Source organism: Marmota flaviventris, chromosome 3, assembly GCF_047511675.1.
Source record: "Marmota flaviventris isolate mMarFla1 chromosome 3, mMarFla1.hap1, whole genome shotgun sequence".
NCBI lineage: Eukaryota > Metazoa > Chordata > Mammalia > Rodentia > Sciuridae > Marmota > Marmota flaviventris.
In genome coordinates, this window is record NC_092500.1 from 8,578,839 (window position 1) to 8,604,961 (window position 26,123).

General features: G+C 39.4%; 1 protein-coding gene across 2 annotated transcripts in view; it reads right to left on the reverse strand.

Moving 5' to 3' along the window:
• Nucleotides 1-26,123, reverse strand: part of Tnrc6b (trinucleotide repeat containing adaptor 6B) — a 257,256-nt gene that overhangs the window by 68,485 nt on the left and 162,648 nt on the right. For both annotated transcript variants that reach the window (XM_027928331.3, XM_071609463.1), the window contains 2 exons: nt 10,313-10,400; nt 5,256-5,277 (listed from right to left, as the gene is read on the reverse strand). In XM_027928331.3, the coding sequence (XP_027784132.1) occupies nt 5,256-5,277; nt 10,313-10,400 (110 nt within the window). The remainder of the gene's footprint in view (nt 1-5,255; nt 5,278-10,312; nt 10,401-26,123) is intronic.

Genomic DNA, 26,123 nt, shown 5'->3' on the forward strand with positions numbered 1-26,123 from the left:
ATGGACAGTGAAATATCAATTGATAACATTTTTATATATCATGATATATGACTATTCTTTTTCCCCCATAACCTAAAAACATAATAATAATTTTTAGCTCATGAGAAGTACAAAAATAGGCAGGAAGTCAGATGCATGGTTGGCAACCCTTACTTTTAACTATTCTCTTAATCATAATTATAAAATGGCAGCTGAAGTTGTGCCTTAAAAAAAAACAACAACAAAGAAAAATCAAGCTGGGTATGTTGGCAATGCCTATAGTCCCAGCTATTCTAAAGGCCTAGGCAGAAAGACTGTGAGTTAGAGACAGAAGGAGTGGAGGCAGATGTCAGTGGTCTAGAGGCTCTGGGTTCAACTCCCAACACCAAAAAATAAATGTACAAATGAATGGAAAAAAGGCAAAAATAATAATAATAAATTAATGTGAAGGTGGGGCTTACATCCTTCCCACACTGATGCTTCCTGAGCATGTGACACATTCTCTCATGCTGAGGTGTTAAATATGATTTGTGTAAATGTTTCACAAATCACTATCTCCAGCTCAGATCTCTTTTGCCCTTCCCCTTCTTCTTAGTCCCCTGGTTCTAAATCCCATTATCTCCTATCATAACGAATGAAATCATCACCCAAATGTTGCAACCAAATTAGCACCTTGGCAGGTATCTGAGACTCCTCACTCTGTCCCTGCTCCAAAACACACACCACCATCCATCAATCTGGAGTTTAACTATAGCATCTCTCCAATTCCTTTCTTCTTGTCTACCATCACTGCTCATAATCAAGTGAAGCTTTCATTATCTCCCATCTGCACTATTTTTGTGCATGCTTATTTGAGTCACATTCATTCACTCTCTTAGGGACAGCCAGTTCTCTCTATTAGAACATACAGGTATCTCTACACAGTATGAAGGTTGCTACAAGTAGTGTATAATTTAAGGGAGAAGGACCATTCTGCCATTAATAATTAAAATAGACTCAGTGTTATTCCAGCAACCACTATGCACTCACTCTAACAGGCCTTCTACAAGCTCAGAAGAAAGACAAGAGTTATAGCCAATGTACTGCAATGGTCCATAGCCCCAGTTGCTGGTGGAAAGTGCTGTGCTCCAGATGTGTACCAGTGGGGTAAAGAGGCAAGGTTATGAATTACTGCTTTGAACCATACTATCACCCAGTGTTGCTTACACTAAATACATTCACTGTTATTTAGCTTATACTGAGTAGAAGATTTTTCCCATTGCTTTGACTCATCATTGGTACTTTTGGACTCAGAATAAATCTGAATAAAACACATGACAGATATTTACTAAGGAAATGTGAAATGCCAAGCACCAGAACCCTTTAGATCTTTGAAGACAATACCTGAGATTTCCCAAACGGGAAGCCTTCTCCTGGGAGCTAAACAACCCCAGGTGCTTAAATCTTCCTGAAATGACCAATTCCTTGACCAGCCTAGAATGAACTTCACGGAGTCCAGAGAGGACCATCTCTGTTCCATTTCATTTTGTGGTGCCCACTACAGAAACAGTAATTTACTTCTTGGACACTACAGATATACAAATATCTCTAAGGTCACGCTAGCTTTCATAAACCAGTCATTTCAGAAAGCCAGCCATCACCCAAACACCCTTTTTTTTTAGACAGAGAGAGAGAGAGAGAGAGAGAGAGAGAGAAAGAAAGAATTTTTTAATATTTATTTTTTAGTTTTCAGTGGACACAACATCTTTGTTTGTATGTGGTGCTGGGGATCGAACCCGGGCCGCACGCATGCCAGGCGAGCGCGCTACCACTTGAGCCACATCCCCAGCCCCACACCTTTTTTTTTTTTTTTAAATTTTAATTTTTTATTTTTGGTTGTAGTTGGACACAATACCTTTTATTTATTTATTTATGTTTATATGGTGCTGAGGATCGAACCCAGGACCTCGCACTCTACCACTCTACCACTGAGCCCCAGCGCCCCAGCCCACCCTAACACCTTTTAACAAGGCTAAATGTCTATATTCAAATTCCTCCATTACAAAATCAATGCATTTGGACTATTTACTTCCAATCTGACTCTTTATACCAGTTAAATTTCAACTTATCAAATCTTGATCTATTACATCAATTCCTGAAACTCTTTTGATTCTAAGTCTAATGTCCAACACGGAGGATCTGTGCTGATGCCCAAAGGAATTTTTTCTTCTTCACTACCTGAACGGCAGCCCCAGCTCTAGCCCTGTCACAAGACCACCACTTAAAATCTGTCCTATTCCCGACTCATGAATTCTCACCACCTTTTTTTTTTTTTTAAATGATGGGCGATATAAGGAAAAACATGTAATGAACCAACTGTTTCTCCAAAATACAGAAAAATCTTACTTCAGTCCTCTGTACAACCCAAGACTTGGCACCAACAGTCTTTTCTTTTTTTCTTATAGGGTCTGTTGGGGAAACAGGGGTAGATTCAGAGTTAAGGGAAGACTGCCTGAGGAAGATATCACTTGGGGGAGATGAAAAGGACCCAGAAACATCAGCTGAGGAAAGAGAAGGAGGAGACAGATAAAGTACCCAACAAAGAAGTGGCTTCAAAACTGGGCAAAAAGTACCAGCAAGGTCAGGACCTCCCTCTACTTACAGTCTAACATACCTCAGGAATAATTTTTATTTTTACTTCCTGTCTACTCCTCCATTTTAACAACTAAATCCCTTAGGAGACCTAAGACAGGCTCTCAGATTACTTTAGGATTATGTGACTTTGTTTTCTGATTGAGGAGCTGGAGTTAGGGAGAATATGGAGATTATGAAGCTGTATTCTATCTTTGGTAGGCATGAAGAAAGACCCTATTGGAAGGAAAATTTGGTAGTGAATAGAAAGCAATTTTTTTTTCTTTTGGTACCAGGGATTGAACCCAGGGGTGCTTAAACACTTTTTATTTTGAGAGATCTCGCTAAGTTGCTTACAGCCTCACTAAATTGCTGAGGCCAGCCTTGAATTTTTGATCCTCATGCCTCCTGTAAAGCCCCTGGGATTACAGGTGTGCATCACCATACCCATCTTGGAAAGTTAGATTTTTAAGACTCAGGCAAATGTGTTTGAGAACAGACCTGGCACTAAAAACAAAACAAAAAAGGTCCCTCTTTGTTTTGAGAAACAATGCCTAGTAGATTTTCAATTTTCCAACAGAAATACCACATCATACAGAGCAGTCTGGTCGACAGTACAATCAGAACCTGGCTTCAAGAGCATGAGACTTGTGGCTATGCCCAGGAACTCAAATCACCACATTCCAAAAACCACGGAGCCTATGTTGTCTAGGAAAATTCTAATTTTTTAAATTGTTGTTCCCATAAATAAAAGTTCTTTTCTAACATTGTGCTGGTTTAAAAAATATTGACACACTATTTCTATAAAGTATAATTCATATTTCAATCAAGTAATTTACAAAGATACTTCCCAAAAGAAGCCTACCCTGGACTGGGAACCGGATGAATGGACAAGGGGAAAATACTATCCTCTCTAACCAATTAAGATATAGTTTATAATGGTTTCTCTATTTTCTAAATCACTCTATAAAATCCCAGGCTATATTTTTCTTTGAAATGTTCTTTGAAGAGAAATATATTCCAGTAATACTAATTATGTGAGAATTTGTTTTCCATAACAAAGTTTCCTAAGAAGCTAGCACTATCTTTATTGGTCTTTCATCACTGGGTGACATGCTTTGGACTGACAGTCTAATAAAACAAAATAAAACAATGAGAAACCAATCATTAGAGGGCCTCCCATCAGCCTTGACCTCTCCCTCACCCTTCTCCTCTCCTAAGTAATCAGTCACTTCTGATTCCCTTCATCCAGGGCAGTAGTTCTAGTGCACTAAGGTGACCTGCAGAGCTTTTCAAAAATACATCTGCTAGGGCTATGGCCTGAGGCTATGAAAGTCTGGCCATGGCCTGAGCTAGTTTGTGCATTTTGACCACTGTATACAAATGAGTCTATGCATAGCTAATTGAGAAGCACATATTTAGGGAGGCAGCAATAAGAGCTATCTCAAGGAATTAAATCCCCATTCTTAAGGGGAACTGACCAAAAGTGTGATCATCACCAGATAAAACTACAAAATCAAAAATAAAAGGAGAGCAAAAACCAAAAAGGATGGAGACCATTATTGACAATGACCTGAAGGTTATCTGCTTCTGTTTGCAACATATCACACTATTTTCAAATGGTTAACCTACTCAAAATTAATTATGTTTAAAAAAGCATATTCTAAGATCAGTAGAAGAAATGGATTGGGGTGAGGCAGGATGAAAGGAAAAGGGGAAATACAGGGAATAATATTGGACAAATTATATTGTTATGTTGTGTGCAGGTACAAATATATAACAACATACCCCACCATTATGTACAACTATAATGCCCCAATTAAACAATTTGGTGAAGAAAAAAAAAAAGCATATTCCAGGCTCTAGCTCAGAAGAGAATATGGATATCCTAATGTGAAATATGATTTTGATGCTGCCACAGATCAAAGTAGTTAAGGTACATAACTTCCCTCTGTAGTTCACATCCGTAATTAGGAGCTGGTGTTCTGTGTTACTGTTCCATGTAAAGTTCTGAAAAGGTTCAGTTCCAAATCCTGACTCATACTTTTATTTTTGTTTTTTGGTACCCAGGAATTGAACTCAGAAGCGCTTTACCACTGAGCCAAATCCTCAGCCCTTTTTATTTTGAGATAGGATCTAAGTTGCCTAGGGCTTGCTAAAGTTGCTGAGGCTGGCCTCAAACTTGCAATCCTTCTTCCTAAGCTTCCTGAGTCACTGGGATTATAGGCATGTACCACTGCACCCTATATGACTCAAACTTTAAAAATCCAGTCTTTACTCTTTTACCTCCTAAAAAGTTTTAATTCTAGCCAGGTGTGAGAATGCACTCCTGGAATCCCAGCTACTTTGGAGGCTGAGTCAGGAAGATTGCAAGTTTGGGGCCAGCCTCAGCAAATAAAACATAAAAAGGGCTGGGGATGTAGTAGATCAGTGGTAGAGAGCCTCTGGATTCAATTCCTGTACCAAAAAAAAAAGGCAAGCCAAACAGGAACTCTAATACCAGTTCTCTTAATTTGTCATTATGCTCTTCAGTGACTGCAAACAACCCACCTTAATGACTCTACACCTTCTATCTTTTAAGTAGACTGAAGGCTGAGTCAACAGTGCAAAATCTAAACAAAAGGTTCTAATGAGTTGGTGGGGGGGGGGGGGGGGGCGGATCTTACCTTTGGTTTTTTGTTCCGTGACCTGCAAAATAAACAGACACAAGTACATGAGATTTGCTTTTTAATTCAGAACTATAAAGACTACTTTAATTCCGATAACTCAGTTATTTCAGGTTGTCAGATACACAGTACACAGGCAGGGTTGAAACCCAGTAAAAGCAGCTGAGAGTCAACTCAGACACCCTTCTTGAGACTATGCCCACATGACCAGCTACAGCATACATGATCACCACTGGGAAGAATTCTAAAAATAAAAACAAAACTTTAAATGCACTCCACACTCTTTAAATGATGCGATTCCTGAACTGGGAAAACCAGTCTGATTGCTATAACTAGAGAAAAATCAAATAAAATGTGGCCCAGAAACTAAATGAGCCATAGAGATAAAAGGTTTCCCCTATGAGTATGTACTCAAATACTTTTCATCTCAAATCTGAACAGCAAAGCCTCAGGGACCCATTGATGAGAGACACCAGAGATCATGGTGGGAAAGCAGGATTCAAAACGAAGCCTTGCTACTTTCCTGGCTACACGATCTCAGTTTTCCATTTATGTGCTGAATGGAGATAATAACAATCTCTCTCTACAAAAGGCCATATTAAGGATTAGATCAGATATCCTGTGCCAATGCTAAATGAATGTTTGCTATTATCAAAGTTTATTAAAACTGCATGATGTAGAACAATAAGATTGGAATGAATATGTAAATTTTGTCAGGTGCAATAGCACATGCCTATAATCCCAGCAGCTCAGAGGCTGGGGCAGAAGGACCACAAGTTCAAAGCCAACCCCAGCAATTTATCAAGGTCCTAAGCAACTCAGTAAGACCCTATTTCAAAAGTAAAAAATAAAAAGGGCTTGGTTGGGATTTGGCTCAGTGGTTCAGTGCCCCTGGGTTCAATCCCTGGTGGTAGTGGTGGTGGGGGACCTGTTAATCTTTTAAAACACTTTTGCATTGGTTAACTGACTTTTGTAATAAACATTATTAGAAAATGAATTCATAATCTTACAAAAGAAGAGTTGTGGCTGGGGATCATACTGGGTTACATGAAAAAATGATTATCTTTGAAGGGTATGTTCTGTAGCTAACCCAGTCCACCTCGAAAAGAATCCCAGATTCATACTCTGAATCAGCTAAACCATCCATTCGTAGGACTTCCTGGAATGCTCCTACTTTCTTTTTTAAAAAAAAAAAAAAAAAAAAAAAGATCAGTTAGTTTTTTGGGGTTTTTTTTAACCATTAATTTTTTTAGTTGTAGGTAAATACAATACCTTCCTCTGAGCCACAACCCCTGGCCCTCCTATATTCTTGAATTAGAAAACAAGCTAATTCTACAGTAGTGAATTTGTGGAACACAGTATCTTTTTTTTTTTTAATATTTTTAGTTGTAGATGGTAAAATACCTTTACTTTACTTATTTATATTTTTGTGGTGCTGAAGATTGAACCCGGTGCCTCACACATGCTAGGCAAGTGCTCTACCACTGAGCTACAATCCCAGCATGGAACACAGTATCTTAAAATGAATGTTTTCCAGTACTAATTGCTACAGAGCTCAAATCTATTGAAAATCCCCTGTATAACCCTCAGTTATCCACAAATGAATGGATTTGCATTCACATGACAATTCCTTAAGGCAATTTAGGTTTTAAACCATTGTAAATATTTCTTACAACCCTACTTTGAAGATAGTTTTTTAAGTAATAAACCCAAATAATGTCAAATGTGTCTTATAATGTCTGTCCTGTTAAAAGAGCCAGTCCCTAGTCAGTGAAAAGCTACATGGTCAAAGCACGTGTTCTGCCAACACCACACAATGCTCCTTTAGCATCATCAGCCTCATGAATGAAGAGTCCTCCTTTGAGACCTCCCTCATGAATGGAAATCTTAACACGGTATATTCAGGGATGGCTTTGGAAACAGTAAAGTGACACAGTCATTGAGAACAGCGGAAAAGGCTCATATTTAATTTCTGTGTGAAAGTAATTTAGTTTTAGCTTTAAATAAAAGCTAATTTTATAATTATATAGTTATCTTTCATGGCCCCCTCCTGCCCCAACCACCAGGGATGGGACCCATGGCCTCAGCCGTGCTCTACCACTGATGTCCGTCCCTACCCTGCGATTATTCATTCTTTTTTCTTTTTTAGTTGTCAATGGACCTTTGTTTATTTGTTTGTTTATGTGTGGGGCTGAGAATCCAACCCAGTGCCTCACACTCTCTAGGAAAGCGCTCTACCACTAACCACAACCCCAGCCCCATCATTCACTCTTGATCACTCACTTAGTTATTTGAGTGACTACCAGGGCACAGGCACTGCCCCAGTTACTAGTAATACAACATGAATGAAACTTCAAGACACTTCCAGCCAGTCTAAAGGGGAAGACAGATGCTAAAAATGGTTATATGGCAAGGAATCAGGCAGTGAAAAGATGTGGAAGGACATGCTGGTCGAACAAGTGACCACATAACAGAACCTCGGCACCTTCTCTATGATTCTATGTACTACAGCACATTTTATGCCTCCTAGCTTATCTTCACAATAAGGTAAACTTTGTGCTTTTTCCTCAGAATTGCTAAAATGGAGGGGCTGGGGATGTGGCTCAAGCGGTAGAGCACTCGCCTGGCATGCGTGCGCCCCGGGTTCAATCCTCAGCACCACATACAAACAAAGATGTTGTGTCCGCCAAGACTAAAAAATAAATATTAAAAAAAAAAAAATTCTCTCTCTCTCTCTTTAAAAAAAAAAAAGAATTGCTAAAATTAATTATGAAATTATGCATTGGCTCAGTTAACAAAACATTATCAAAAGCCATCAACCAGCCTATGTCAGTCTAGATTCTATATCAGCTGATCTAGATCATTTTAAGAGAAATAACTAAGTTTTTATTGTTCAAAATTAGCTACTTCAAATTTCTCAAGTGGTTTTCCAAATGCATAAACTGCAAAAACAAAATCATCTGCAGAAATAAACCCAATTCACTTTCCATTACATCCATACTCTCTTTTAAATTATTTTCCCATTAGTGAAATATACTATAAAAGTTTACAGATACATTTCTTAGTCATTTCTAGATATTGATAATTTTATTTTAAGAAAACTGTTATCTATGTGACGAATGAAGATGAAATGGACATTGACTAAAACAATCATGCTATTTGTCATCTTGTTAACAGCCTCTACTCAAGGCCCCTGGTGTCTAGCCTATAATCATCCATCCCCAAAGACTGCAAAATCTGATTTTTGTACCAATTTAGTAGATGAAATGTGTGAGTGCCTACAAGGAAAGGAGGTTTTCTCTGAGGTTCTATCTTACATTTCTCCAATTATGGTGGGTGTCGGGGGTGTGAAAGACCCCAGGCAGGAGTCCACAATCAACTGGGACAATGCCACCAACATCCTAGCACTGGTGTGACTGCACCCTGCAACCTCAGTGTTGAGCAACGTGGCTGTGTGCCCAATAAAAGCTTCTGGGTTCTTATGTGGCTTCCTCTCTTCAGACTCCTTATCCAGAATTTTAGACAAGCTAACAAGCTTAGAAGAGGAGCAGCAAATGTGAAGCAGGTACTCTGACAGCTGTGACAGGAAACATATCTCTATTAGGTAGAAACAAACAAAATTAAAGTAGACAAAATCTTAAAAGAGCACAGCAATCTACTGCAGCACCAAATAACAATCAATGTTCTTTATCAAATAAAGTCATATAGAAAACATAAAATTATATTTCATATGTTGAATATGGCAGGGTCATATGAATCCCAATTCTTAAAATCTTTCCAGGATTTTTCTTATGCTGGTCCTCACTAATTATCTATTTCAAGACTTCAAAAAATGAAATTATGGAAAATGGTCATATCTAATGATGCTGGGAAAACCTGCAGTGCCCCTTATGTCTCAAGGTGGCTTGTGTCCAATTGCCCTGACTGTTCTACATCTAGAGGTCCCTCTGAACTGTATAACTATTTACACCTCCTTAAACTCAGCCACCATAACTAGCAAACAGCAATGAGGCCCTGCTTCCAAAGTGTTTCAGGTGGCGGTAAACTGGCAGCAAATCCCTTTACTACCCCCAAAACACAGCAGGAACTCTGCTGAGTCAGGGGAAAGCAGGGGACAGACAGGGCAAGGGGCCAGGCTCAGAAGCCAATGGGGTGTGTGCAGAGCGTTCTGACTACTCTCTGCTTCTGATAGCTGTCACACAAATGCTTCAACTGACACCTGACAGCTGTCTTTTTCACCCCATTCCACTACCCAGTACTGGGAACTGAACCATGTAGCTATATCCCCAGTCTCATTAAGTTCCCCAGGCTGGGCTGAGGTTGTGGCTCAGTGGTAGAGCGCTTGCCTAGCATATGCAAAGCACTGGGTTTGATCCTCAGCACCACATAAAAACAAATAAATAAAATAAATGTAATGTGTCCAATTATAACTAAAAAATATTTTTAAAAAATTACCCTGGCTGGTCTCAAATATGCGATTCTCTGCCTGGGCCTCCAGAGTAACTGTGATGATAGGCATATACCAGTGTGCCCTGCCCCTCTATTTTCGTCTAGCATTTCTCTATTTCTTATAAGCAAATTCCTCAAGTTCATGAATGCTCTAAATCAAACTAGCAGGCACACTGGGTCCTTTGAGGAACATTTCTGGATGCAATTATCAAAAGATAAACTCATCTAAACAATAGTTTTATGGATGAACCAAAAGAACACCAGGGAACAATCCAGCAGGTTTTCAAGAGTCAAGTCTACAAACTTGTTTAAGATAGTGAAGATTCGATTATGACACAAAGAGGGATGTATAACAAGAGTCCAGAGTCTGGCAGCCCCGCCTTCCTCAACACCGTGCTGCCGTTTTCATAGATCAGCGGCAGCGTGGTTCAACATCCATTTTATGATTAGTGCATAACTTTGCATAATTGAACTTTTTCCTTCATTATTTTTTTAATAAACTAAGGTCTCAAGTAGAAATATTAAGACATCAGGTATCCAAGCTACTAAGATAATCACTTATTCTGCAAGCTGGACAGATGTGAGACTTATTTAATTGGTTAACCCACCTTCTGAGTGGCTTCTTTTTTCTTTTTATCCTCTTTCTTCCTTTTCTTGTCTTCCATTAACTGTTCTTCCCTTTCTTGCTCCTTCTCTCTGTTAAAGTAAAGTCACATCAGAAGGTTACACATTTATATTCTCTCCACTTCTATAGCAAAGTTCATCTCTATGGCTGAACAGAATATAGCATTTTACTTAAACTGAAAGTATGCATAAGGTTCACCACAATTAGGCATTCCCATATCTTGGTTTGTAAGTTTGACTTCAATAAAGTCTATTAAAGTGGTCTAAATAATATTTAGCCAAAAGAATACACATGCATGTGAGCACATACACACACATACACACACACAGGATTAATGTATTTTTTTCTTAATATTTTCTTAGTTGTAGATGGACACAATACCTTTATTTTATTTTTATGTGGTGCAGAGGATAGAACCCAGTGCCTTCCACACACGAGTTGAGCACTCTACCACTGAGCTACAACCCCCGCCCAGATTAATGCATTTCTAATCAGCAAAGGATCAAATTTGGATATAACAACATCCAACTGGCTTATGAAAATATTCATAATAATGCAGAATAAGTTAACTCCATTATGGTCTATATGTATTTATTATAATTTAAGTGTTTCCCCTTTCCTTATTTTTCCTCTACATCTTCTGGTTTGTTTGTTTGGTGCTAGGGATTAAACTCAGGGGTGGCTTTACAACTGAGCTAAATCCCCACTTCTCTTTTTAGTTGTAGATGGGCATAATATTTTTATTTTATGTATGTATGTATGTATGTATGTATGTATGTGGTGCTCCCATGTGCAGGGCAACCACTCTACCACTGAGCCACAATGCCAATCTCCCACCCTAGTTCTGTTTTTTTTACTCTTTGAGACAGAGTCTCAGTAAGTTGCTGAGACTGACCTTGAACTTGAGATCCTCCTATCTCAGCCTCCCATGTCACTGGGATTAGAGGTGTGTGCCAAGGCTCCTGGCTCACATTTTTTAAGAGCTGTATATTTTACAAATTTTCTTTAAAAAAAAATTTTTTTTCCAGTATGGGGGATTGAGCCCAGAGGTGCTGTGCCACTGAACTATATTCCCAGCCCTTTTTATTTTTAAAATAGGTTTTTCCTAAATTGTAGAGGCTGGCCTTGATCTTGGGAATCTGACAATCCCCAAGTCTAATGCTGGATTTCTGTGGATTCAGGTTATATATACATCAGTCTAGGTGTGATAAAGCTCTTGGAGGAAAACCACTTGCAGCAGGGTGCCACTCTATGCAAATGGGTTTACAAAATCTGGCCAGATGGATGTTGACCACCTAATGCAGGCTGACCACTGGTCCTGTTATTTGGCTCTAAGAACTTGCTTTCTCTGGTTTTAGGTGGAAGGAAAGTATGGAGTTCCACGTCCCTGTAACTAGGCTTCCACATTTTATAGTAAAGCTGACTACAGAAAAGGAGCAGCCGCTACCTGAATATCGCCTGCTAAAATATCTGGTGTTTTAAAAAAGCAAATTGCCATTTTTTTCCTAAGTCTAAAATTATGCTAAAATAAAAAGTTCCTTTTTGAAAGGTAATGTAAAAAGAAAGTTTTTAATTACACACATTCTTAAAAAACAACTAATCTTTTCAAATACTTTTCCTATAAACAGGTAATTCAGGAAAAGAGACTAAAATTCTTGCTCACTAAAAGTGGTTTTATTTCCAAAACAAATATTTTTTGAAGCATTTTAGCAGACAGGCTATGCTTTTGCCCTGTTTTTTTGTTTGTTTGTTTTTTGGGTTGTTGTTGTTGTTGTTTTGATACCATGCATCTCTGTAGAATTTAGTCTTCTCCTTAAATTTCATTTTCTTAGGGAGAATTTACTTTGCCAAACCTGACTTTAAAACCCTGTCACTGACTTCAGTGTGGCATTCACTTTTCTCCGACCTCAGCTGGCATATTAGCATCATTTATGGAGCTCTACAAAATCCCTCCACCGAGTCAGAGCCCCAGCAGAGGGTGGAGGACAATCGCACTGGAGGAAACCGGTGATGGTGGTGCCATACAGAGGGACTGACCAACAAAAAAATATATTAAGAATGACAACAGCCAGGTTTCTCACCATTGAGAAAAGGAGTTACAAAAATGGAAGGGGAGAAAACGCAAACAAACCCTGTGAGACGGAATCAAAATTAATTATTAACATGAACTGTTTCACTATTCAGAAGTACAAATATCAATAAATACCAATGTCACTTGCAGAGTCAATGGTAGTAAGGTCTCAATGCTGATGTTTTCCGTTGATGGTGTACTGTGGTCTGCAGAAGAATGCTCGTTTAGAGATATACTACACTGTTGGTGAAAGGGCTGCGGGTGATGGGGCACTGGGTCAGCAGTTTATTCTCAAATGAATGAGGAAAAAAAAGAAAGCTTTTCAAAACCATACAGATTCAAATTCTGTTAAGTTCGAGACTGTTTCCAAAAACAAAACAAAATCCAAACAACAAACACAAAACTGTTGCCCAGGCAGCACTCCCGATCAATTACACAGAAATCGCTAGGGACTTTTAAAGCCCCCCACCCGCAGTGGTTCTAATTCTAGAATATAAGCTGCCAAAGCAAGTACACCCCCAACTGTTCCAACATGCAGCCAGGACTGAGAAGCACTGATCAAATTCTCATTCAAATATACACTTTAGAACTATTACCTATTACTATTAACTATTACCTATCACCTGCTTTATACCTCAAAAATCAAACCTCACCTGCAGCAACCAAATACAAAAGTCAGGTAAGGAGGTGGATCCAACCACTGCATAGAAGTTAGAAGAGAACTTCATCTCTACATATACAATTAGATGTAAAACCCCTTCCAAACTGCAAGTTAACTCATTCAACAAATTCAGTAAAAATATTCACTGAGTACTCAGTACTCTCCAGGCAACGCATGGCTTCCAGGCATGTAGAGAACACAGAGCAGAGCCCCTCAAATCCCTCCCAGCTACAATGTGCGCTGCTAGCCCCAACCGCCTCAGCCATTTACCCAGGGTGTTGTACAAATCTCTTCCATGTGGGTCCTGACGTTGTCTAGGAGCTGGGTTTAATACCAGCTACTGTGCTTGCCATCCCAGTAGATAAGACTTTGTTACTTCTACTTAATTTTTGTCAGTACTGGAAGAATTAAGGCACAGTACAGGTACACCAAAGATACAAGTATTATAATTCAAAACAAATCTGGAATGATAGAAACCTCTGTATGTGTGTGTGTGTGTGCGTGTGTGTATGTGTATGTGTGTGTGTGTGTGTGTGTGTGTGTGTGTGTGGTGTGTGTACTGGGGATTGAATCCAGGTCCTTAAACATGCTAAGTACAAGATTTACCAGCAAGCATCACTCACAATCCCAAACTATTAAAATCCTATAAGGTGAAAAAATAATACAACAGCATTTCAGATTTTTATTTATGTATGTATGTATTTACTGTACTCACTGTTGAGAGTACAAGTGCCTTTAAGAAAGGTAATTCTTGTTGCCAGGGATGTAGCTCAGTGGTAGAGCACTTCCCTAGCATGTGCAAGACCCTGGATCTGAAGCCAGCACTGGGGTTGGGGGTGGAGGGTAAAGGGAGCTATCCCTTGAATAAAAGGAAGCTATCCAATATGCACCTGAGCTGAGACACAGCAAGACTCTTGCTCGGTATATCTGGGTCCAGAACAGCAAAGGTGCTGACAGCCCCCCAACACCTGCTGTGGCCTAGAGCTTAAGCCTCTGAAGGTTAGAGACCTGCAGGGGAAAGCTAGGAGCCAGAGAGCTGGGCTACGCGCCCAAGTGCTGGCACCCAAAGCCAGTCCAGCCTCCACATTTTCCTTACCCAGTCTTCACTGCTGACATAAAAACCATTCTGCCTTTTATAGCCCAACACATTTTACCTAACTGTCAAGTCCTGGCTCAATATCCACTTGCTTCAATGAAATCTTGCCTGCCAACTCCAGTTCCCAAGAACCTTGCCCTCCTGTGTATACCCCATGTGGAACTGTGTACACCCTGCCTGTGTGTGGCCCTGGGAGTGTCTCAAGGTAGACACCACCTGTCATGGGCAGCATCTGGGCCTGTGAATGACCTTCTGTACCGCGGCTCTTACCAGGGATCTGGCAGGCAAAGAGTGGTTTGGGGACCCTCTGTGTTTTACCTCCCCCTACCAGGTTGCCCAGAGACTGATCCATTAATTAGGTGTCTAACATGAGCTAGACTTTTTTCTGAGCTCTGGGATATGGCAGAAACAAAACCAGGCTCTAGCTTTCAGGGACCTTGCCTTCCAGCAAGGGATACAGGTAACAAACAGGGTACAATACAAAATATATGTATAAAATACACAATTCCCTGAAGAGGATGGGGTGAGGTGGGGTGAGCTGATAGATAATGGTAGGGGAGAGGGCACCACCTTATGCTGGATGGTTAAGAAGCCCTCTCTACTTTCTACCCCTTCTGTGGGAGATGTGTCTACAGGAAACCTCCTAACAGTGAAAGAAATCATCTGATATACACTAGGTGACCATGACATGCCAGCCATTGATCCAAGCACAAACATAACAGTGGGCAAAAGAGGGTAAGTCCCTGCCCTCAGGAAGCTGACATCCTAGACAGGAGATGAATACACAGGACCAGGAAATCAGGACAAATGCCAAAAAGAAAATAAAGATGGATAAGGGGCTCAAGAATGTCCAAGGGAGAAGGGACAGGGAACATGAAATGTTTACTGCTTCTATGAGACTGTGACATCTAAGTTGAGACCTAAGTGAAGAAAGTCATCTTGGGAGCACAGTGATGTACCTCTATGGTCCTGGCTATTGCGGAGGCCAGGGAAGGAGGACTGCTGGGGGCTCAGGAGTTTTTGAGCCCATCATGGGCAACATTCTAAGACTCTCTCAAAAATTAAAATAAAAAAAAAAGAAAGAAAAAACAAAATTATCTGGTGAATGAGTGGTCCTCAGATAGGAAAGTACTTGGTGTGAATTTTGGGATTTTGTTTTTGGGGGAACATGGAGAAGGATACTCTTCTCTTCTACCCTCCCTTGCTGACCCTTTGGTTTCCCATGCTCACCGTGCAGCAGCCCCCACCACATCAAAAGAACGGGGCCTCTGCCTAAAAGCTTCTTTTCTATCTCACTCATTCATTATTTTGGTGCCTACTTGATGCCAGATCCTGAGGCCGAGTGCTCAGTGGCAAACGAGGGCCACTCCTGCCAGCTCTCTCGGTACTCTCAGTCCGGCTTTTCAAACAGCTTCATCTTGTTTCTGCTTCCAGACAACACCTCCAGGGCCAGAGTCTGTGCTCTTCTGTTGGTGCCACCTTTATGATACCTTGGGTACTCTGAGGAGAGCCTGCAGTGCCTTTGGTGTCTTAACATCCCTAACTGGAGACGTGTGAACTCATGGCTGTGCTACAGTAGGAAAGAGAACAACTTCTCTGAACAAACTGGACTACCGAACAATGGTTCCTGAATGCGCTGAGCATGGACAGGCAGGGCTGACAACTTCAGACTTGAAGGTAGTAAATCTCCAGAAGTACACTGACTAGAGGACAACCCTTACTAAGAACCTCCACACAGACAAAGAGCCAGGGCTCAACTTGATAGGAAAATGGCTACAGGCACCCAGGAGCACAACAGCTTCAAAACCTATCCCTGACCCTATGGTAAGTGTGGCAGCATCCTCAGTGCCAAAGTTCAGAATCAGCTCCACACAATGGGGGCAGACAGACCTGAACAGTACAACCACCCACCCGACACGGCAAACAGCCCAGAGACAAACCAACACTGTTAAAAAAAAAATCTTCCAAATTAAAAAGGAACAAACTTAAAACACGAAAAACTTGGATGAATCTCCAGGCAATCAGGCTGAGTGACAATAGTCAATATCAAAGGCTAGGTATTATATGATAGTACTTGTAAGATATTTCTTGGTTGCCAGAGATTGCAGGTGAGGATGAAGCAGGTATGGTTGACTCTGTGGTGAGGGCATTGCTCTGTACCTTGATAGTGGTGGTGAATACATAAACCTATATTGATGAAACTATAGAACTACACACACACACACACACACATTCATAACCACAGATTGTACCATTTGGAAATTGAGTAAAGAGCACATGGAAATCCTCTGTGATAGTCTGAAAACCTCATGCGAATCCACAATTACTGCAATAAAAATTTCAAGTATAAAAACAAAAGCTTCAAACTTTGACTCATTTTTTGGTCTCCTATAAAAATGCTGTTAAGGACCTCTAGTTTAAATCATCTTGTTAATGGCTCTTATGAGAGTCACACAGGAGCCAAAAGGATCTTTAGAAATCATTTAATCCCAAGAATCCCAGAAATGCATTTCCAAAAAGAGTCTAGAATCTACAATTCACCCTACTATATTGCACCCTACTATACTGCAGTGGTTATTAGTTTTATCCATCAAGTGTTCCTTAAGTATATTAGATAGACACACAGGGTACCACAAGGTAATTTCGTTTGTTGTTGTTGTTTGTACCAGGGATTGAATCCCAGCAATAGGTAACCCCTGAGCCATATCCCTGTCCTTTTAATTTTACTTAATTTGGGGGGTACCAGGGATTAAACTCAGGGGCCCTTGATCACCAAGCCACATCCCCAGCCCTATTCTGTATTTAACTTAGAGACAGGGTCTCACTGAGTTGCTTAGTGCCTTGCCATTGCCGAGGCTGACTTTGAACTTGTGATACTCCTGCCTCAGTCTCCTGAGCTGCTGGCCACCACAAAGTTATTAGAAACGTTCCCCTAACACATAATTCACAAGAAAATTCTTTTACCAACAATGTCAAGGATGTAATGACCACCTAAGTCTGCTATTCTCGTCTATGGAGGTATGGATATACATCAGCTCTGTCAATACCAGTTCTAAGCTCCTGTTATCCTATTTCCCAGACTCTCCTAAGACCAGATACAGAGATGTCATTTGTGCTGTCAATAAGGTGCACTTATGTGTAACTTCAATGGAGAACACACAGGGTACCCATCTTGTCAGGGAATAGACAAGAATGATGTGGTCCCAGATGCTATGCCTGTCAAGTAGCCAGGAAAGAATATCACCATTTAATAATCCTGATGCACCAATGGGAGTGCACACTTCTGTCTGCACACTAAGAACTCTGCCCAACACAAACAAGAGTTAGACAGAAGTTTTAAAAACACATCACACACATACACACACGCACACACACATATATATGATTTGTACAATCATCTATTTCCTTAAAAGACAAAGATAATCTTGGCAATTTTATAAAACAGTGAAGAAAAAGCCTAGGCACACTCAATTCAGGATTAATAATACCACATGCCTATTGGGGAAAGAAAAATTAACAAATGGAGCACAATTAAAAGAGTTAAAGTGCTCCAAGCATTCATTTCGAGTGTTTTTAATAAAAATTGTGCGTGCTCACGCATGCACACATGGGCATGCTGGAATATATCCATTCAGGCAGAGGAAATTACATAGTAGGGTACTCCAAATATCTGTGTTGGATTTGTTCTTAACATTTTTCATTTGCTTGGGTCTGACTGAAGGAATTTAATGGAATGCTAATATAATTTGTAGATGATATTAAATTACTAGACAGGGCCAAACACCACTGGAGCACAAAAATCATTCTGAGATTGTGTGGCTCACAGAAAGAAAACAATAAACCTGGAAATACTAAGTAAATACACATTTTTTTATTAGCCTGGAAGAATATAGAAATTTCTCAGGCCTTCAGTTGCATCTTGTGACATGTGACAGGCAATGCCAGTAACAACATGTAACTCAACTCTATATGTGGGCTAGCTTCCTTTCAGAAATTGTGCAAAATTATGCTTCTCGAACTTTAAAAGGAACCTTGTTAAATGTGGATTCTTATTTAAAATATGTAGAAGGGAGCCTGTAATTCTCCATTTCTAACAAGTTGCTGGTCTCAGGATCTTTTGAGTAGCATAAGTATAACTCGCTCAGTTGTTTCTTTCCAAGAAAATACGGAGTTATAGTCATTTCTCCTTGAGTGGTAACTTCATTAATATAAGTTTATGCCTTGTTATATCTGTTTCAATGCCAAATGATGGTGTAGTCATTTACTAAAGGATTTTTAAATGGAATTAAACAACTCACACGGTATTGACTGTACGTGAAACCCCACTGAAATGATGACAAGGAATAGTATGTTTCAGAATCAGTGAAATACAGCAGTTAACATTTTTGCCAACGTGGCCTCTGACTCCAGGCTTTTCACAACTTTTCCATATTTTGAGACACAGCAATGAAATGGAGTTTTTTGGAATTACTACTCAAACCAAATAAAGCAAGATAATGTATTTTAAATAACCTAGTTTTATTTTCAGAAAGTCCACGTGGCAAAAGTTGTGACCGATGATTTGTGGGATCTTTCCTTGCAGTGAATTTCAGGGTTAGAATGGTGTAAAGAAGATCTCATCTGAAACCACTCATCTTACGCCTCACCTACTCTGCTCAGGAGGCCCAGAGACCTGTAACAAAGACCTATTCCACATTGGTGCAGCTGGGTGAGAGTCTCTTCATACTATACTGCCTGGGAAATGTGTCCTTCAGCTTCCGCCAAGAGGCCCTAAGACTTCCTTTTGAGATCATACAGAACAAATCTTTATAAATACCTGTAGTCACTACTGTACATTCCTGAGTCATTCCTAATTCCTTCAAACATTTCATGTGACCATCTTTTTCTATCCCCTTGCCACTGGAGTCACACTATTCCCTAAACATGCTTCAGTTTGTCTACACTCATCCTATTACTAGGCAAAACAGCCCACAGCAAAGTGGGCCTGCCATAACATGCTACTGCCAACACTGTCAAAGGGCCTTGTCTATGTTCTTGGAAATCACATCTTACTAGGTCAAAGCCATGTAACATCCTTCATTTTTTCACAGTATTGCTAAGTCACTTTCTCCTCTGTTTCCATTAACACCCTCTGCACCACACTGTCAAGCTTCCATCATTAACAGCCCCCTACACTCTTTCCCTACACCCTGCTGAGTGTGATCTCGAAAGGTAGGGAAAAGCCTGTAACTACATTCACAAGAGTCCTTTTCCTTATATTGTTCCAGATGCTACCAAAGAAAGGTACCCACTTAAGATATGGAAGGAAGAAGTTGTCATTCTCTAGAGAAGTTGTAAATAGACATAAAAGTAGCAGCAGACAGGATTTACCACTTCTGCAGCAGCTTCCAGATGATCTGAAGTCACACTGGAGCTGCAGACAGCCAGCCTGACTGCTTCCCTGGAAACTGGCACTCCAGCGGATGGTACTCCAACTTAATCAGCGGTAACAGTGGTCTCCCCCAAATTCCTTTAGACTCACTAATGATTGTGTACACAGTTACTTTTCTAAATTAAAACCTTTCCCACTTGAAAGATTCAACAGACTTTTATATATATGTACCAGAATTCAATAAATGAGTGTAACAAGGTTGTGGGATATAAAATATATAAATAACACTTGGAGGGAGGGATGGGGTGGGGAAAGGTTGGTCAACAGGTTTAAGTTGCAGTTAAAAAGAAGGAAGAAGTGAGTTCTGGTGTGCTGCTGCACAGTAGGGTGACTAAAGATAATAATTGTGCATATGTGTCTTAAAAAAGCTAGCAAGAAGAATTTTGAATGTTTTCACTATTAAAAGGTGATAAATGAAGAGGCGGCTATGTTTAATTTGATTATACAAGGCATACACGTATTAAAATATCATGAGCACTCCATTAATATGTACCATTTTTATGTTTTTATATATCAATTAAAAATAAATTTTAGTCAGGTGTGGTGGCAGTGCACACCTGTAATCCCAGCAACTTGGGAGGCTGAGGAAGGAGGATCACAAGTTCAAGAACAACCTTAGCAATTTAGCGAGGCCGTCTCAAAATGAAAAGGGCTGGGGATGTAGTTCAGTGGTCAAGCATCCCAGGATTCAATCCCCAGTAAAATAAATAAATAAGTAAATAAAATAAAAGCATATATGTGCATTAAAATAAAAGATTTACACATAAAAATTGTTACAGATAAACTAGAAAACATGGGGCTGGGATTGTGGCTCAGTGGTAGAGCGCTCGCCTAGCACGGGCGGGACCTGGGTTTGATCCTCAGCACCACATAAAAATAAAGGCATTATGTTATGTCAATCTACACCTTAAAAAAAATAGAAAACATGATAGAATTAAGATAAGTTTAACAAAAATATATACAATCCCTATACACCAAAACTACAACACATTGTAAGAGAAAATTTCAGTAACCCGATTAAGGAGAGATACATGGGACAGAAGACTATACACATTGTTAAGGTATCAATTCTCTCCCCAAATTAACATGTAGATTCAGCACAATCTATCAAAATTCCAGCTAGACAGTTTTTTTGTAGAAATTGATAAGCTCTTCATATGGAAATGTAAAAGACCCAGAATAGCTGATAATTTTTCAAAATAATGAAACAACCTGACTTGAAGATTTACTTTAAGCAACACTAATCAAGATAGCATGGCACTGGCACTAAGAGAAAAAGGTTAATGGGAAAGAATACAGAGCCCAGAAACAGGCGAACACATGTAAGGACAACTGATTTCCAAATGCAGTGCAGATACAATTCAATGGGGAAAAGGATAGTGTTTCCAACAAGGTCAACTGGTAGGCACATTAAAAAAAAAAAAAAAGAACCTCAATCCATCCCTTGCACTATCAAAAATTATCTCAAATTGGATCATAAACCTAAATGTAAAATCTAAAACTATAAAACTTCTAGGCAAAAATATTTATAATCCTGGGCTAGGCAAATTATTTCCTAGTTATAGGAAATATAAAAAGGTACATGCCACAAAAGAAAACAAATTGATAAATTTGACTCATCAAAATCAAAAACTTCTTTTTAAAAGACTGCTAAGATAATGAAAAGATAAGCCACAAACTGGGAGAAAACATTTGCAAATCAGTTATTTAAAAAATTGTGCAGAATATAAAGAATTCTTAACAAACAACCCAATTTTTAAAATGAGCAAGCCAGGTGTGGTGGTGCACACTTGTAATCCCAGAGGTTAGGGAGGCTGAAGCCCTAAGCAATTTAATGAGACCCTGTCTCAAAATAAAAAATAAAACAGGCTGGGGATGTGGCTCAGTGGGTTCAATCCCTGGTACCAAACAAACAAACAAATAAATAAATATGAGCAAAAGATTTGAACAGCCACCTCACTAACGATACACAGATAGCAAAAAAGCATGGAAAATGATGTTCAACATTTCTAGTCATTAACAGAAATAAAGTCCAATAAGATGGCAACACACATACTTTTATAGAACGTCCAAATTTTAAAAAACTGACCACATCTGGGCATCAACAACAGGACTAGCTGATGGTGGGAAGATAAAATGCTACAACCACTTTGGAAAACAGGGAATTTCTTAAAAAGTGAAACATACACCTACCATATAACCCAGCCATTCTATTCCTAGGTATTTATCCTAAAGAAAGCAAATGCTGAACAAAGACTTTGAAATGAACATTCAGAGCAGTTTTACTTGTAATAGCTAAAAACAAGAAACTGCCCAAATGGTCACTAAGAATTGAACAGATAAATTTCAATACAGCACATAACAGAATGCTACTCAGCAATAAAAGGGATGAATGGCTAATATATATAACATGAATAAATCTAAAAATGTAGACAGAAGTCAGACAAATTATATGTGTCAGTTTATTGAATGTCAATTTTACCTCAATAAGTAAAGGTTTAAAAAAAAGAGAAGAAAAAACAAAAAACAAAAACCCTGGAATCCCTAAAATGGCCTCTGCTTCTCTGGCAGATCCCTGACTGACCAAGGCCTGGTGTGTGTGTTGTTCCCAAGACCACACAAGCTCTAAACTGGAGCATCTGCACAGACAGTGTACCTCCCACAGGTATAAAGTTTCATTTTTCCATGCTAGGAACACTCCTGGAAAAGAGGCTTAAAAAGGCAAATGTCTCGACTCTTAGACCTTTACCTAACATCTGGTTGCTTTAACCCTCTGGACCACTGTCAATGACCAGAATCATTACTAGATTCCTAAACTTGCCTTCAATCAGTAATACCTAAATGGTGTGTCTATGTCATAACTTAATCAAAACTGTTAATTTTTCAACCATTCCTGAAGTTTTGCTGAAGATTTTGAGTTCAAAAAATCCCTTAGGTTTTAAGGTAAGATTTGGTGAAGAAATCTTTGTTAACATCACCTCCCATTTTACTCCAGAAAGTACTCTCCCGTACATTACAGTGGTTATGTGAGGCTCTTGAGGACAGCCTAGCGCTAAGACTAGTGCTACAAATATCCAGGCAGGCTAAGGGACAGGACAGTGTTGAGGGCTACGCCACATACTCTAATATTTATCATCTGGAACCACTAAAAACAATGTTTAAACCTGAAGAATCAGACAAACCCACAAAAGCTAGGGAATCATTCCACCCTCTTCATCAAGGAACTGAAGAGGAGGAGTCTAAGCCATGATGTGGAAAGAACTACCCACTACAGAAGAGTGATGAAAATATTGTTCCTCAACAGGAAAGAAAACAAAGGGACCCACTTGGAACCCACAGTTCAGAGGCACTTAGGAGAACTGAGATCTTGCTAATTGTACACAGGCGCTGCTCTCACATTCAGGTGCTTTCATTTTTATGTTGCTGTTTTTTTTCATGCTTCTACACACAATCCAGCACATTTATTATTTTATATTTTAAAAAAATATCCAGGCACAGTGGCACACACTCACAACCCTAGCTACTCAGGAGGCTGAGGCAGGAGGATCACAAACTCAAGGTCTTCCTCAGCAACTTGGCAAGATCCTATCTCAAAATTAAAAAATAAAATTAAAATAAGTAAAAGGGCGTAGAATATCTCTGTGCTCAATTCCCAGTACTGAAAAAAAAAAAAAAAAAAAGCCTTTGAAATCAATCAATTAAGATAATTAGCAATTCCACATTGAACTGCAACATGCTGAAACACCAAGGGAAGTTAACTGTAAAGCAATTCAAACAGAACACCTGACTGTTCAAGTATGTGATATCCAAAAGCATCAGGCAGTGACTGGGTAGTTGGGACCTGGGAAGAATCTGAAGTGCTTTATACAGGGACACACACACATCAGGCTTCTTTTCTGAAAAGGCTGACTGGGAAGCCATAGTCCAAGCTCATCCTAGGGAGAAAGAAACCCCAGGTTCTTGGAGGCCTTCTGCTGCTAAGGCCCTGGAACTGCTTCCACTGACTAAGCACTTGCTATCCTAGGGTTAGACTGCCACACAGAAGAAATGGGGCCAAACAATGTCGTGAATATTTTTTTAAGTATTATTTAAATTTAGGGAATCAAAAAGAAGTGAATTCAACTAATACATCTGGCTAACCTCTGACCATGTGTCCTCCACTCCAGTGACAGTGGGAAGAACAGAGCATCACAGCCCGTGTGGTCCTTCAATGAAAATGATTTTTACACACACATATTTTATGTGAGAAATTAAACAGAAGAGATCTGGACAGTCCTGGGGATCACACAGGCTCCTGCAGTAAGCCAGCCGGGTAGCTAGCAGCTTCCGGGTCACACAGCAGCACTCCTGTTTTATTAAGTTGGTGTATGTTGTTCCAATTCTGGAAATCCTCTGAGAAAGGCTGCTATTTGAGACACTCGTCTCAGCATTAAAAACAATTAGCAGAGAAGAAAACTGAATTCCACTTAGCACAGTTGACAGTCATACTCTACTTCTCAATGCTGGCTCTTTGTGCTCTATTTTCAGAATAGTAAAAATGGAAAGTCAAGTTCTTGTGTGCCAGCAATTGTCATGTAAATTTAGCAAGCTGAATGATAATAATCGAATTACCTTGAGGGAAATGTATATTTCCAAAAGATAAGCATATTTAATAATAATAGTAATTAACTCAGAGTAAAGTTGGCTTGTGAACTCCTATGACCCAGTTCTTCAACTAAAATTATACACCAATGGGAAAATGACTCGAGATCTAAAATATGATTTATATACAGCCTTTTGGTAACAACTAAGCTAACACTACCTGCTGGAGCAGATATAAGATGCCTAACTTGATTCAAAAATGACATCCAAAAGTCTCTATAGATACACAGTTTAACTCCTAATTTCTACTTAGCAACCTAGGGAAATGTTTAGCGAATGACCTACCATTATGCTCTTTAGTAGACAATCTTAGAAAAAGCTTTACGTAAATACCATGTTTTTCTAAAAGGATACTTAAGTTTCTCTTAAACAAGCCCTCACTTGTAACCCCAGCTACTCCAGAGGCCAAGTCATAAGAATTACAAATTCAAGGCCAGCCTCAAAGGATATGTTTTCTATATACCATTTGCATATAGGGATTCTATTAATGAATGCATGTAGTATTTTTTTATTTCTTGGTATTTCAGGACTCTCAGCCTCCAACATCTTCAAAATTCTTTTGAATCCATCTCTCCCAAACCTATGCACAAGCATGGCCAATTACAAGAAGAGGTGCCCTCTCCCAGTGTGTCCCTCTTCTCCACGTAGCCAGGTGAATGAAAAAGTTTAGGTTCTGGAGTCTAACAGTTTAAGATCAAATTGGATTTCAGACACCAGTGTTAAGAACTTGGGCAAATGGTCTCTACGTTTCTACATCTAAAAAGGGGGTTACACTCCTCATCATGAGAGTGCCTGTGTAGGTGCCCAACGCTAACCAGCACAGAGGTGGCTACTGCTGCAGGGATCTTCCTCCTTCACACCAAGCTCTTATTTGTATAAAGCAACAGAGAAGGAGCTGAGCGGATGAGACACTGCACTCCTGAGGAGGCTCTCAAGACACATGTGGGGCTCTAAAATGGATCTACTCCCTCACTCCTTACACAAAAATAAACTCCACAGGGATGCAAGAGGGAAGCAGGGACCTAAGCAGAGAGGGAATGGCAGGCCTGCATGCAATAAAGCACTCTGAGACATGGGAGAGTGAGTGAAGACTTTCTAATGTATGTTTAGCTTCATACTCAAAAGTCACAAACAAGTAATGACTACATCTGACCATATAAAAACTTCAAAACAATTACATTGATAAAACTCTCACACACACCCCTCACCAGGAACAAAGTCAATATTGCTGGAAAAAAAGCATCAGTAGTTTTTATCACCAAGAGCTAGGTTCCGCATTACATAAAGAGTTCCTATAAGTCAGCAAGGAAAAGACAATAATCCAATGGAAAAATGGGTGAAGGAAATGAAGAGTTCACAGAGAAAGAAATAAAGATAAAATCTGCTATTAACACAGTGTTGTTGAGGTGGCAAGGGAAAAAACATTCACCTATGTCATTACTGGTGAGAATATGACCTGGTACAATCTCTTCAGAGGATAATTTGGCAGTTATTTATCAAAATTAAAGTGTACATAGTCTTTGACCCAGTTACCATACTTCTAGGAATCTATCACAGGAAAATAATTGCACATGTGGGGAATTATGTAATGTTAAGGATATTCACTGCAGCAAAATCTGTAATGGCAAGAAAAAAAACATCAAAAATGAGCTTCAGTTAGGGGACTGGTTAAATAAATTATACCTATCCACACAAGGAAAGATCTTTCTGTACTACTGAAAATAGGTCTTTAAGATACATTGTTAAAAGTAAAAAGCAAAAAATTGTACTTTATGCTTCCATGTATGGAAGTAAAAGGGGGCTTACATCTAACTCTTATAGAAGAGACTCCTTTGGAAGGAAATAAAAAACTAATACTACTATGGCACAGAAGGAAAAGCAGGAGGCTGCAGAC